Here is a 15,352-nt window from a genome sequence, read left to right on the forward strand (position 1 = left end):
ATTATTATTTTCATTGTTTTTGTATTTAGAGTTATTTACAAAATAATGAGATTTTGGTATCTCGTACCGTAGTCTGATATATCGTAAAACTCTGGTATACCGCAAAAGTATGGTATACCGAATTTAGGTATGACATACTGAAAACAAGGTATGGTATCGGTATTGAAATTTTTCATAACGAAAATAAGGTATACCGAAGTTCGGTATATCAAAAAAATTGGTAAGGTAAATGTATGATTTTTTCTCATATCGAATTTTGGGTAAGGTATACCGTACCTACACACCCTAGGTAAATAGGTCACACATTCCACTAACTCACTTCGCTCACATTTTATTATAAAACCAATATAAAAAGTGGGTTCCACATTCCACTAATTTTTCCAATAAACTTTTATTTACATTTCTTAAAACTCGTGCCCACAATAAAAGTGACAATTATTATGGGATATAGAGAGTATTTTTTTATTTTAAAAAGTTAATTAATAATTGAGTCATTTTAGTAAGTAATTATTAATTATTTTTTCATTTTTACGTTAACTATTTTACTTAATTTTTTCTATTATATTAATTTTCTGCTCTATTCTCTTTATTTTTTTTTCTCTTTCGTACTTTTTTATCTATCCACTAAAAACACTAAACATCTATTTCTTAAATTCCGTACGGAAAAGCTCTGGCACGACTATGGAGGAATAGAAAAGGTATTTCTTTTTGGGATGTTTCAAATTAATTGAGTCTTTCATTTTTTGATAAATTTTTTTTTCTCATATTTTACTCTTTTATCTCTCTTACTTTGTCTTTTCATTTTAACTTTTAATAAATCAATTTTTTTCAAATTTTGTGTTTAAAAGAAATGCTATAACTATATGCGGACGGATGGAGGAAGTACTACTTTAGAATCGAATTAAATATTAAATATAATAATAATAATAATAATAATAATAATAATAATAATAATAATAATAATAATAATAATAATAATAATAATAATAATAATAGAATAAAGCGGTTCAATAATTGAGGCTAAGTGATTATGTTCTAAAAAATTAAAAGAAAAAGAAAAAGAAAATGAAAATGAAAAAGAAAAAACAATCATGCAACTAGTATATAACTCCACATTCAAATCAAACCATGGGCATAGCTTAACAACTCCATCAATCAAACAAGAGAGCTCAAGAACAAGGGCTACAAAACTTTCACGCCATCAAATTAATCAGAAAAATTAGAAACTAATTCTAGTGATGTTAGGCAAAACCTCGAAGCCGGTGATCGAGATTCTCACCGGATCTCTGTGTTCCGGCAGCGGAAGCCCTAGGAGTCAGATTCAGTCGCCGAGGGGGCTGAAAAGCCTGGATCTCGGCACCGTGGGTTTAGGCATAGTGGCCGCTCTCGAGAATTCCAGCGGCGGAGGTAGGGACGGTATTCTCGGCCGCAATTCGACCCGATCGAGTCCGATTCCGGTGAATTTTCCCCAAAATTGCTGTAGAAGCAGGACAGAGGAGGTGGAGGTGGAGATGGAGATGGAGGAATACACGATAGTGACATGTCATAGCCCGAGCAATCGCAATCGCAACAGCAACAGCGTGTTCCACATATCTCCGGCTAGAGGCGTGGAGGATGGAGGCGCAGCTCCGGCGGCGGAATTTTTGAGCAGGTGCGATTTGTGTCGGAAGAAGCTCGACGGCAGAGACATATACATGTACAGGTAACGGAAACATTTGGGATCAATTCGACAGATTTTTGAGCGTTGTGAATTAGGAATACTAATTTAAGTGTAAAATTGCAGAGGAGAAAAAGCATTCTGTAGCGCGGATTGCCGGTATACGCAGATGGTGATGGACAAGTGCAGTGCGGAAGCGTCGAAGCCGGCGGAGGTTGCAGGGTCGCCGTGCGATTACGGGCAAATGTTTACCGCCGGGATTCTGGCTTCATAGATTTATTGTGATTCCGTCAATAACACTTTTTGTTTGAGTACTAATACTAGTCTATAAACACTGCGGAAATGTAACACAGCTCAGAAATTAAACGGAGCATCCTTTTCGACATCTTTCGTTCGTGCATTTACAACTTTCCAATTAACTCTCTCAAATTCACAAAATTATAGTGATAAGATAAATATATTGATGTAATTATAAAATGCCTGAGAAACAATATTTATGTATCACCAGCAGCTTCAGATCTTCAGGCTTTTATGCAGCACCAGCTATCAAATTGGCACCACTCCTGAAGGAGAAAAAATTCTCTAGGTAAGGAATACTAAGGTGGCAATAAATTTTTAACAAATAGAAATGCTATATAATCTTCAATTCCAACTAGATACATAGAGGAAACAATTTAAATATAACCACACACTATTAAATAATATGGAAGGTTATGCACATTCCATATACCATATGCACTATATATAAACATTTAATACTATATAATTGGGGATCACAATAATTTTATTTATACTAGTAGTTTTAGTTTTTAAAATTTGTTAATTTAATGCTTTATCATTAAACAATCATCTGTCGTATTTTAGTTTATAAAGTTTTTCATGCTTTATTGAAAATAATTAATACGTATAATAAAATTAATTTTTGATCGTCTTATTATGATTATTATTAATTCTTTTTATAATTTAATATGATGTATAATATTCATAAAATTACTATGCAATGATAAAATAAAACAAGAGCTACACTATATAAATATTAATATACATAGTTTAATTTATACATATATAATCCTTCATGTTATTTTAATTTATAGTTTCCGCTAACAAAACTGAAGTTATACTTACACTTTTATTTGTCTAGATTATTTTTGTATATATATTTATATATATTTGACAAAAATAATAATTTCCTAAAATCTTAAAATAACTAATCAATTTTTATATTTACGTGTGAGATGATCGAAAATAATTGCAAAAGATGATTAAAATTTAAAATATACAAGTATTAAATATTTTTCTACCACTATACATGGAATGTTCATAAACTTTTCATATAATTTAATTGCATGTGGTTATATAGAATGTTTCCATAGTTTATATATATAGTTGGAATTAGGGATATATATTTCTATTTGTCATAATTTTATTGATATGACATACCAAGTAGGATTGCGAAGTTGGTATTCCTTGACCATGGAATTATTTCTCCACCTGAAGGGAAATAGATGGGAAAAAAGGAAATGTATATAAATAAGCAAAGAACTCAAAATAGAATATATGAGGTTCCAATATTTGTATACTACATTTGATTATCTCCTCCGTTCCGGAGTAGTGAAGATGTTTTTTTCGGCATGCTATTTAGGAAATATTTTGTTAAGCGAGTTAAGTAAATGAAAAATACAATAAGAAATTAAAAGGTACATAGATGAATAGAGAATAAAATAAGATAGAAGAAATGTGTTGACTTTTTCTAGAAAATGAAATGACTTCACTATTATGGAACATACCAAAATGATAAAAAACTACTCCATTATTGCGGAACAGAGAGGGAGTACAAAGTACCACTACTAAGAGTGTCCACAATAGTTTGGCCAAGCCCAAGACACAACCACAAATTCTTGTCCATAGTCACAAAAACTTGTCCACAGCCACAAAAAAAACTTGTCCAGCCTAATAGTAGACACGCCACACGCCACAGCCACAATCACCAATGCCTATTCTCTTTTTTAGTTACTGATAATCTATATCATAATTTTTCCATTAATATACTCCCTCAGTCTCATGTTACATGAGGCAATTCTTTTTCACAATTATTTTGAAAAAATGATACTCCAACAAATAGTTAAAGTGGAGAAAAAGTAAGGTAAGGGAGAAAATAATGAGTGCAAAAAAAGAAGTGACTATTTATTACTATTATTTTTCTAAAATGAGTGCAAAAAAGAAGTGACTCAAGTAATATAGAAGGAGTGAATAACATTTTACTAGTTTTTTAATAATAAAAGATTTTAATTGGTTTGTAATTCATTTACATAGTTGGGGTGTGTTATATTGCTAACTCACCATAAAATTGCTAACTAAAATAACAGACATTATATCTTTAAATCAAGGCCCAAGATCATTCGGCCCTTAGTATTCATATAGTGAACAGAAATATCAATAAGGGTGTTAATGTCATTTAACAACAAATTACTTTTAACTAACTTTTAAAAAACATTGTACAAAATTTTAAAATCATATAACTATCTCAATTGAAATTATTTTTCACACAACATATATCAATTAAAGGTTTTTCCATAAGAATTCTAACAAGATGCCAATTGCATATGGTTCAATGTTAAAATTTGAAAAATAATTATGAATTTTGGAATTTTTTGACAAAAAGTTAAATATTAACATTACTTTCATAATATGTCAACATAATGTGTGTAAAATGTCAATATTAAATTGTGTTGACATACTCAAGGTATTATGTTGATATGTTTAGTATACTATAGTGACATCTGATTTACAACCCTAACTTTGGTAGTTATTCATCTTTTTAATATTAAAAAATAAAAAATAAAATTATACTTGAAAATTTATAAATAGTTACATCTCTAAAATCCTAAAATTTAAAATTAGTTATAATCACTCCCTCCGTCCCCCAAATTTTGTCACAATTTGACAAAATGTAATAGAAAGTGAGTTAAAAAAGTTGATAAGATATGTGTCCTACTTTTAAAGTATTTGTTTTATAATAAAATGTGAGTGAGAATACGTTAGTGGAATGTGAGGTCCACTACAAAAAATGGTAAAAGATGAAATGTGACAAATTTTACGGGATAGACGGAAATGGAAAAATATGGCAAAATTGAGAGAGTAACAATTGAGAAGTGAGCATTGATCACATCCCTTATCTCAACTTGTATTTAATTCAAGGCCAGTTAAAAGTAAAATTGAGAAGCTTTAAAACCATGAACTGCTGAATGCAAATCAATTCGAACAGGACCAAGTCGGTCAACACCTCTACGTGGGTCTTAATAAAGAAAAATACGCAAAAGGAGTTGGTTTTCTACTGATTTGGTTTATATGTTCCGTAGTATCATGATTGATCTCTATCGATAATTTCCTATCTAAAGAAATAGCCGTATTTTAATAGTCGGTCAACATCAATGAAAAGTAATTCTATGTGATTACACCTTGGATTGTAAACACACTTTTTTTTAAATTTAAATCTCGATCCTATCTTAAAATTTCAATTCATGTTAATAAAGATATACTTAAAATTCTAGTTATGGGATAAACTAGAAAAATTGAAATTTTATGATTTAATTAGCGGATTTCTACTTTGTGGGATAGACTAGATTTTGACCAAACTTGGTTATTTAAATGGCTATTTAACTTAAAATTAATATACAAAATGAGTCACACATCTCACTTTCTTTCTCCCTTTATTTTTCGTCACAAAGCAAACAATTTTTTAAAACCCAAGCTGAATCAAAATGACTCTTTAAATGATGGACGAAGGGAGTAGTATGTAGTACTACTACCTCCATCCCTGAATACGTGATTCAATTTTTCAGCATGAGATCCATGAAAGTGGTATTTTTTCTGTTAAATGGAGAAAGAATAAAATATTCCCTCCGTTCCACGGTAGTGATGACGTTCCTTTTTGTCACGTGATTTAAGAAAAATTGTGTTAAGTGAGTTAAGTAAATTAAGAATAAATTAGGAAATGAAAAAGGTAGAGAGATGAAGAGAGAATAAACCAAGAGAGAGTAAAGTAAGTGAGAAGAATTGTGTTGCATTTTACTAAAAAGGGAAATGACTCCACTATTATGGAACGTAACAAAATGGCAAAATGACTCCACTACTATGGAACGTAGGGAGTAGAAGTCAAATCTATTACTCCATCTGTCCCACACGAATAAGCATTCTTTCCTTTTTTTAGTCCGTTCGACAAGAATAGGCACTTTCTAAATTTAGAAACTCTTTTATCTCTAATTAGATAAGACTCATTCATCACTGACAATACTTTAATTTTTTTTTCATTATACTTCATTATTACTTTATCAATTGTGTATAAAACTCGTGTCTAACAGTGCATATTCTTATGGGACGGGGGGAGTTTTATGTTTCTTTATTTCATACTATGGTTTAAGACGCTAGTAAGGCCATCGGCAATAAGGCCGAAAATTCTGGCCGCCACATGCAGCTCTATTGTATGGATTTCTCTCGCTGAATCGGCCGGAAATCGCTACTTCAATTTTTTAATTTGTTAGTTTCTAAGTATTTTCTCTTACACTATTTTCTAATAAATACTCGCTTCGTCCGTCATTAAGAGTCCCATTCCTCAACGACACGGGTTAAGAAATGTTAAGAAAAGTGGGTGGAAAAGAGTTAGTGGAATACGGGTCTCACTTGTATATATATTAGTTTTAAATGAAATGTGAGTGTAATGTTGGACCCTATTACCATTTGTGGTAAAAGTGAACATGGACTCCTATTCACTAACGGACTAAAATGAAAAAATTGGACTCCTATTTATAGACGGAGAGAGTATTTCTTTATAAATATTCACATTTCCTTCTCATATTTCACACCTATCATTCTCTCTATCCACACTTCTATTTTTTGTCCATCTTCAAATTTGTCAGAAATGAATCTAAGAGCTCAAGTAGGTTCATGCAATATGCACATACAATAGAGTGGGATCTGTACAGTCCGGAAACTTGGATTATGTCGAGGAAAGATTCGACGACACCGGTTGCTACGGACACTTCCCAGTGGTCCATGGTTGAGCTCCTTCGCCTACTCACCAATATGATCGAAAAATTCGAGAAAAAAATCGAAGTTAAAATGTACTCCTTCCTTCCGTCCACAAAAAAATAGAAAAATTTGTAAATGACACATTCTAATGTGCAATTAGTAAAGTAAGAGAGATTAAAAAAGTAAGAAAGGGAAGAAAAAGTAGTGAAAGTAGTGTTAGTGGATTATGATGTCCACATTATTAGTGGTATATGATTGGTTATAAACTTTCCATATTTAGATTTGGTCTAATTTTAGAGAATGACAAAAAATGGTAAAATTAATCTATTTTTTGGGGATGGAGGGAATAATTGTTAGATTTAAATTAATATAATTTTCTATTTTGAAGTAATATGAAGTAGTTTTCCTTTTTTTTAAAAATGGCGATTGTGAAAAGAGTTATGGATGATTTTGGGTGTCTTATTGTAGGTGTTGAGGCTAAATTGAAAATGATGATATGACATAGAAAAATAAATTGGAGCAACTTTTTCCCCTTTAAACAATAAATTACAAATATTTAATATATTCCCTTTCCTCATAATAACTAAACAAAAATAATTAATCCCAACGATTATGACTTGAAGCCTTTTTCTCCCTTCAAATTTTTCATAAGTTTACTGTTAAGAGTTAAACACTTTTTTTCTTGTACCCTTTGCATAATCTCGTATTAATATTTTTATGGGAGAGTGTCAAAATAATACGTATTGATTATAATATTATTACACTTTTGGTTTCAGTAGCTAGGATTAATCGGCTCAAGACTCTTCTGTAATCATTGAAATTAAAGACATTCATTTTCAAAAGTGGTTGCTTTATAGTGTTCCACGCGACAGATAACAAAAATTAAAAATTTTCTGATTTATCATGACGTATTCGGCATTCAGCATTCTAATTCACAAAAAATATGGAGGCACAATTTTTTTTTTAAATGTTAGTATTCGTATGAAAAATTAACATATAATTAATCTCAGCTTAACAAATACAAAAAGTAGGAGGATACGAATTTCTCGTCTTCATTGGAACAAAACTGAAGTATTTCCTCCGTCCCAAGGAAAATTACGCCTTACTTGAACGGCACGATATTTTATGCAATTTTATTATGTTTTAAGTGGAAAAAATAAAGTAAGAGGGAGTAAATAAAGTAGAAGTAAATGGATTGGTCACCTTAGATGGAACAAACTAAAGAGAAAAGTGAGTCATCTTCGGTGGGATATGGAGAGTATAAAAATATCTGGCCTACAGTAACAAGGGCTGCACAAAAAAAGACCAAATAAAGAATAAAAATACAAATATTTTCTATAAGTGGGAAAAGAAAAACATGAAAACATAATAATGGGCAAAAAGTGTGATGGGGAAAAATATGTTTCCAAGAGTCTCTATAAGGGTGTCGGAAACAGAGGCTTAACCTAATTCGAAAACTAGCATACAACCTGCATTGCAGTTACGTGTAGAATTACAGAGACATAGACCGAGACCGAGACCGAGACCGAGACCGAGGCGAAAGAGAAAAAGGGTAAAAACATACAAAATCTTGAAGCTGCGCCTGTTTATTGCTGGTAATAGAGGGGTTGCCGGTTTGTAGCCACGTTCGAATACCCACCATCGTACATATGTTGGGAGGCAGCACCAAGACGGTGGGCCTGCGAATTCATCAGGGCTTGAGCAGCTCCTAGTTTATTCAGTGCAATCTGTCGTTCGTAGGCCACCAGGTCAGCAGCGTTGAAACCGGGCATGTGTGGTAATGCTGGTGGAGGCAGAGGGTTTGAGCTCGTCCCGGGAGGGGTGGGCTTGCTACCCCACGAGCACTAGAGATGATAACCATGTATCCATTATAAAACAACACAAGCAGCAGATATGCAGTGGCATAACAATCTTTAACACACACACACACAGCAAGTATGGAGAAGTGAAAAAAATATTTGTGAGATGTCTGGAAGTGAAAGTACCAAAATGATTTCCTCGTTCGATGTTAATACTGTTTTGACAGACTGAAAACAGCAATAGTCCTCGACCCGCAAATCCATTTGCTTTGTTAATCAGTGTCTGAGTGTCACTTATATCCGTGCAAAATTTGTCACATCCAAGGGCTATTTCGTCACTTCACTTAAATAAAGGTATTTACTGCTCCCTCCATCCCGAAATAGATGTCACACTTGGGTGATGTCACGTGATTTAGGAGATGATGTTAAGTGCAGAGAGAAATATTTTTTTAATGTGAGAATGTTTTTCTGAAAAGGGAAAAATGACATCTTTTGCGGGAAAAACTAAAAAGGAAAATGTGACATCTTCCTTGGGACGGAGAGAGTGCTAGTCTACTACATGTTTTTATCAAAGCAGGTAATTTCTACATATTGTTTTCTCAAAATAGAAACTCTTTCCATTTTGCTCCGTTCCATAAAAATAGAAATTTTCCATTTTAGGGAACTTCTTTCTCTCTATATGAGGTGGGACCCATTTTCCACTAACACACTTTTTCTATATATCTCTTTCTTACTTTACCAATTTTGTATTAAAATCACGCCGTTTCAAAAGTTTCTATGTTTAGGAAACGGAGGGATTATGTCGTATCAAAAGTGGGCACCCATATCAAAATATGCAAGCACCAAGCCTTAGTTGCAAAAATAAACACCATAAAGAAATCTAAGGGAGAGAATAGTGGACATCATGCAACAATCACAATAATCATCTTTTCTAAAAACAATCTTACGAGTATACAAACTGAAATAGAAGTGTGTATACCTTAACTGGCTTGCCGAAAAGAAGGCGAGCATTTCCCACCTGGATGGCACGAGCAGCTTCAGCGTGGCTGTGGTACCTTATGAACCCAAAACCTTTGTCTCTCTGAATGCGGACATCTTCAATCACTCCAACTCCAAGTGCATGGAAATGGCGGTGGAGATCGACTGATGTGACCTGCATATGTCAGGTGTCAGCATTCAGCAATATGAAGAAAAATCAACCCCATCACCAAACAGACAAGAGCAACTATGAAAGGTGAGAATGCAATTGAAAGATAACAGTGAATGATACGTCGACAAAATCATAGAATCTTTTATGAATTGGTTTTGGTCGACTCAGTCACAGTTTTGAAGGTTAGAAGGAGAGTACAATGAAAATCTAAACTATAGATGATCCGAACTACGAAAACAACACTGGCAAGAATGAGCTTAATAATTCCAAGTTTATGGTTTATCCGTAGTTGAGTTTGCCCACATAGGGGCATCATGGGACAAGATGGAGTGCAAATTTGCTGAACATTAACTTACTTCAGGAGCAAGATTTCCAACATAAACAGTTGTATACTGTGGATTATTTTCTGGAGCATCTTCATTCCGTTTTTCTAGGCTGTCATCTGCCCAAGTTATGACTTATGAGCAACTTAGAACAAACAAATATAAAGCAAAAACATGTCCCAAATCTGAAAATGCAATTAGTGTAGAAGAAATTATTGTCTTCCTAGCATGTCATCCATTCAATGTTCTTAGCACTTCAAAAATGAGATACCAGACTCTACATTAACATCAGTTTCATATTTATGATGCTTAAAACCTGCATCTGTGCGGCAGCAGTTAATTGGCCATATGTTTAAGGAGCTAACCAGATGCTCCATTGGTTAGTTCCACAACAATTTTTGAATCGGGATTCTGCTGCTCATCGCCTTGACCAGCACCTTTTGCCGCCCAATTGCAGCGAATTTGTCTGCTTCCAAGCCACTTCCCTGGAAATTTAATATGACAAAGACACATCAAAAACAGTTCCACATTTAAATCAGCATCAAGTTGCAGTTCTTAATGATGTGAACTCGTCCACAGTATGGGTTTTAGGTATTGCAATCTTGAGCATCACAAAAAAAACAACGGAGAGACTTCTATGTTACATGTACAAATTGTAAAAATTATGATAATACATATAAGCTTCTATGTAATTTCTTGAGAACCAACCAAAAACAGAAAATGATGTAGTGAAACAGTATTTTAACTCTACAAATGAAAATCAAAGAGGTTATAAAGTTCACTGCATTACCGCCCTAGCAACTAAACCTAGTCATTTAGTTCAAAAGTAGTTCAAAACTTAAAATATAGGAAGCTTTTACTTTGGGTAATATGATAGATTGATAAAATATAGGATTGCCTATTTGAACAATAAGATCGTCAAACAAGCTCAAAATTAATCAATCCAGAAAAGTAAACAAAAAATTAGCTTAGATGATTGTTATCAATCTATCCTATGACATATCACACAAAGTAAACACCTTGCATAATGTATAAAATATAAATGTATGGATGATATTAATATTCCATGAATTATTTATAGAGTGCAAACCGTAACTTTGTAGACCATTTGTTTATACAAAATGCTGAAAAAAGAGAACAAAAGTTGACATTGGCAATATAGTAGGAATAGAGGTCAGCCTTATTACTGGTTCACAGCCATACACACAACGAAGAGATATAAAAAATGCACACGGAATAAAATGGCATGAGAATGAAATTCTAACCATTCAAGTCATTTATTGAACTTTGAGCATCCTGGAAACCACACAGGTGCAAGATCAACTAACATATTAATGAATTAAATGGAGAAAAAGGAGGGAGAGATGAAAACATTTGTGGACCTGCTGACTGCGAAAAGAAACAAATCCAAAACCCCTTGAGCGGCCACTCTTCTGGTCCCACATTACCCTAGCATCTCTGCATCAACATAAAGGTCAGTGACATTCAATTCTTCACGATGTAAGTTATAATACCAGACAAAAAGCAATGGAAATAGCTCCGACCAAAAAGCAGTAGAATTGGACTTACGAGCAAGTAGGATATACAAAGAAGCATGCAAATAAGGTAGCATCAGTAACCTCCGGGCTAAGATCGCCAACAAATATGTTGAAGTGATCTGCAAAGCAAGTTCATAAACAGCGTAAAACATCTTTAGCTAAATCCACAAACTGTGAAGATGAGACTGAGAGGGACCAGAAGTGAACAATAGAGAAGAACTTGTACATACTTGATGTGTCCTCGCGCTGAGCACTAGCATATGCCCAGTTGACTTTAATTGGCTGACCAAACCTGTGTAAAACATATTAGACAAACCAGAAACTAATCAAATATAAATAATTAATCAGAGTTCTACTTACAAATGTCTGCCATTAAGAGTCACTATGGCTAGTGCAGCTGATCGACGATCAAAGTAATCCACAAAACCATAGGATGACTGCATCAAAGTGCATAAATAAAAAGGAAGGAAGATCAAAAACTTCAGCATGCTGCGGGAAAACATAGATTTTCCTAGAGATAAAAATAATCTATTCATATTAATTTCAAATTCAAAGGTAAATTTTAGCATTAGCAAAGAGTTCATTTATCAATTTAACATTACATAGGCACCTAAGGAAGGTTTAAAATGCAAGTATGTCATAGATAAAGCATAAATTAGTATTCATATCTAATTATAGTAAGCCTAAATGGGCTTAATCATTGATGTGAATTAGTAACAATATTATTATTCAAAAAATGGTAATTTAGCTAGATGAGAAAAAGTTCATAAGAAAATATAAGAAGATAAAAATTGAAGGTTAACATTTAATACTACTTCTTCCAAATTATATTAGATACAAAGTATTCTCTCTAGCAATCAGTGTTATCAATCTCATATGGCAGCTTATGGCGGTTCGCCCAAAAACCGCCACAGGGATATGTCGTATTAGTATGGCGGATATGGCAGTCAATAATTAAATAAATAAAATAATACTTATTATTTATACATAATTCAAAAATTGGAAAATAACAAAAATATAACATCTAAAACTCTTAAAACAATTAATAAAGCATAAAATACAGCTCTAACATCCATGTTTCTTGCATAATGCCCCATTCCTAAATGCAGTACACACACAATGTTGTCAAATGGCGGATATGACGGTGCTATGGCAGCGCCATGTTGCTATGGCATTTCCACCATAGAACGCCATGTCATAGCGCCGCCATATCCGCTATTTGATAGCATTGCTAGCAATACAGCCTAAGATTTTCAAAGGGTTACTTAAAAATCCATACCTAACAAAACTACCAAGCAAGCATATAAACAACATAAATATTAGTTATATAATTTAAGAATTTTAGGAGGGACTTAATGCCACGAGAAAAGTCAAAGAGATGTTAGCAAGTTATAACTGACGCCAACCTTTTCTTTCCGAATGAGCTTGCAACCTTCAAGAGGACCTGTGCCTGAGAAAACCTCCTGAAGAAGAGGTTCAGTAACTTGCGGGTGGATATTTCCAACATACCTACAACACATCAGGTCATATATATATATATATATATATAGACATTAGAAATGAAAATCTGATATTAACCATGAAACATGAAGGTAAAATGCAGATAACCACCCTAGAGAAGGACTTGAGCTTTCATATGTGGTTGAGCACCTTGTCTGCCAAGTGACCCACTGAGTAATAACTATAGTCTAGTATCATGTTTTGTGGTACATAACTTCTTAGCACCACCTTTTCAGTTGAAGTGAATATACGATGCACTTTCAGAAAAGATAGCGCTTCTTTAGTAATCTGTGGAGACCAAGTTATATTATAAGCTCATGTGAGCATGAGTTTGTCCAGTTAACACAGTTTTTATTTTCATAATATATAAATATGTTTTTAGTTGCTACTGCATAAAATATGATTAAAAGAAATATTGATACACAAAAAAAGAAGATACGGGAAATGTAACTAGATGTCTCTTGAGTCTCTATTTTGTAAGGCAATTGTGTAAGGCAATTATTAGATGTATTGTATATGTGCATAGACACAGAACATACAAATTAGGGTGTGTTTTATGGATTTCTAATAAGAAGCTGGAGACGTCTCCAGTCATTCTGATCAGGTTGATATGGGAATACAGTTAAGATGTGGACCATTGGTCACTGTCAGTCAACAAAATATTTGAGACTTAAGTAACGATTTTAATTTTATAAACTAGTTTCAGTAAATTATGGTGCTTTTTTGTACTGATGGCATGGAATGTGATAGTGCTGCTAGTAAAGTTATAACTTGAATTAAATAATAAATGAACCGCCTCAAACATAGCACCCACATATGATCTTTTATTTCTCTCCAGTAATCACAAAATTACGCCACTCTATAAATTACAATGTCCAGAACATTAAATGGAAATTTAAATCACGAATCGAGTTAATGGTAATAAGTAAATTGTCATAAAGACTCACACACTGCGGCATGTGCTTGAGTCGAATCCAGGAGGCAAATTCCCACTCAGGACAGGTTCTATCTGCATATTAATTGAAACTTTAGTAATAAATCAAATTAAACATAAGTGAATTCGCCTTTGTAAGGAAGTTAATTGAATCCAAAGGTTCTGTTTAGTTGAGGCATAGCTCCTTTCCTCATTAAATTATGTGCCCATCCCACTAACAAACTATTGCATCCATGCCCTGATGGGGACCAGAAGCAAGACAACAATGCAATGGTTTCCACAACAAGTAACATGCAAAGCGTTCTGTATTTGCCAAACATAAGAAATGCAGGTCCAGACTTAAGTGGTACCCCCACCACAGACAAGAGAGGGAGAGAGAGAGAGAAAGAGAGAATTTTTTTACATGAATTATTATGTATGTAGAAGACTTGAAGTTTGTGTATTTTTTCATTTAAGTTGTGATTTATAATCATAGTAAAGATTTGAGTATCCTTCCTCCTTACATACACATACAAACTTGATTTGTCAATTGTCATCATATTTTTTTCACATTCCAACCCTTCCACCCCAACCTAGATACTGAAAACCTTGCATCATGATTTGTTAAAACCCATTTCAAATTCTAAATCTTTTTAGTAGTATCGTGCCAAAAGGCATATGTCAATCCACACGAAGACAACACTTTCCTCAGGTTTTACACTAAGTTGTCCATAGCAGTCGGGCGAAGATAGCAAGAACACCTATATCATCACTGACACCCCAACTAACAAACGAGAAGAAAGTAGAAAGTAGAAGCTACTTCATCAGATATCAAAATTTAGAATGCAATATCAGCATAATAAGATAAATTTACTATCCATTGCATTTTCTGATTAGCAGCCAGTCAAACTATAGACATAAAACATTTCATCAAAGCATTCGATACCAAAATCAAAGCTCCCACAATAGATTAAGATATGAGAATTAGTCAAAAACATGTTATCTGAAGTCCGACACAGTCAGAGAAAAAACAATAAAAATCCCTGAACTTGATTATCAAAAAAACATAAATCAAAGTAAAAAGAAACTCTTTTCTAAACCGGAAACGAGAGAATCAGCAAAAAGTGTTCAAAATTCAGAGCCATGGAGGAGAAAAGGGTGAGAAGAAAAAAAAACCTGAGTAGGAGCGAGGAGACCGGGATGGTAAAGGGGCTGCTGCTGCTGCTTCAACCTTTGCTGCTGCAGCTGCTGCATCCTTTCTAGTTTTTCGCCGTACAAGCAGCAGAAATCGAGGTGTTCAGAAACGGAGGAAGAAAAAAAAAAGAATTAAAAAATGGAAGAAAAAAGTTAAGAAAAAAAAAAGGAACCCTCGCAGAGAGGGGGAAGAAGAAGAATGAGATGACGATGTGCGTGCAACTACCCTTTTCACTGCTGCTACTAGAGG

At 33.5% G+C, this 15,352-nt stretch overlaps 2 protein-coding genes across 2 annotated transcripts; one reads left to right on the top strand and one right to left on the bottom strand.

Moving 5' to 3' along the window:
• The first annotated feature begins 1,121 nt into the window (after positions 1-1,121).
• On the top strand, positions 1,122-2,044 carry LOC121750720 (FCS-Like Zinc finger 13-like). The gene is made up of 2 exons (XM_042145314.1): positions 1,122-1,702; positions 1,784-2,044. Exons 1-2 carry the CDS (start codon positions 1,239-1,241, stop codon positions 1,929-1,931), a joined length of 612 nt encoding a protein of 203 aa, XP_042001248.1. The 5' UTR covers positions 1,122-1,238; the 3' UTR covers positions 1,932-2,044.
• Positions 2,045-7,995: 5,951 nt separating this feature from the next.
• LOC121753148 (oligouridylate-binding protein 1-like) lies at positions 7,996-15,300 on the bottom strand. The gene is made up of 12 exons (XM_042148342.1): positions 15,085-15,300; positions 13,943-14,004; positions 12,902-13,004; positions 11,856-11,932; positions 11,726-11,787; positions 11,527-11,614; positions 11,340-11,415; positions 11,223-11,253; positions 10,323-10,442; positions 9,991-10,076; positions 9,464-9,637; positions 7,996-8,529 (listed from the first exon to the last, which is right to left on the bottom strand). The coding sequence occupies exons 1-12, from the start codon at positions 15,160-15,162 to the stop codon at positions 8,272-8,274; spliced, it is 1,215 nt and encodes a 404-aa protein (XP_042004276.1). The 5' UTR covers positions 15,163-15,300; the 3' UTR covers positions 7,996-8,271.
• Positions 15,301-15,352: the final 52 nt, after the last annotated feature.

Source organism: Salvia splendens, chromosome 10 (assembly GCF_004379255.2).
Source record: "Salvia splendens isolate huo1 chromosome 10, SspV2, whole genome shotgun sequence".
Lineage (NCBI taxonomy): Eukaryota > Viridiplantae > Streptophyta > Magnoliopsida > Lamiales > Lamiaceae > Salvia > Salvia splendens.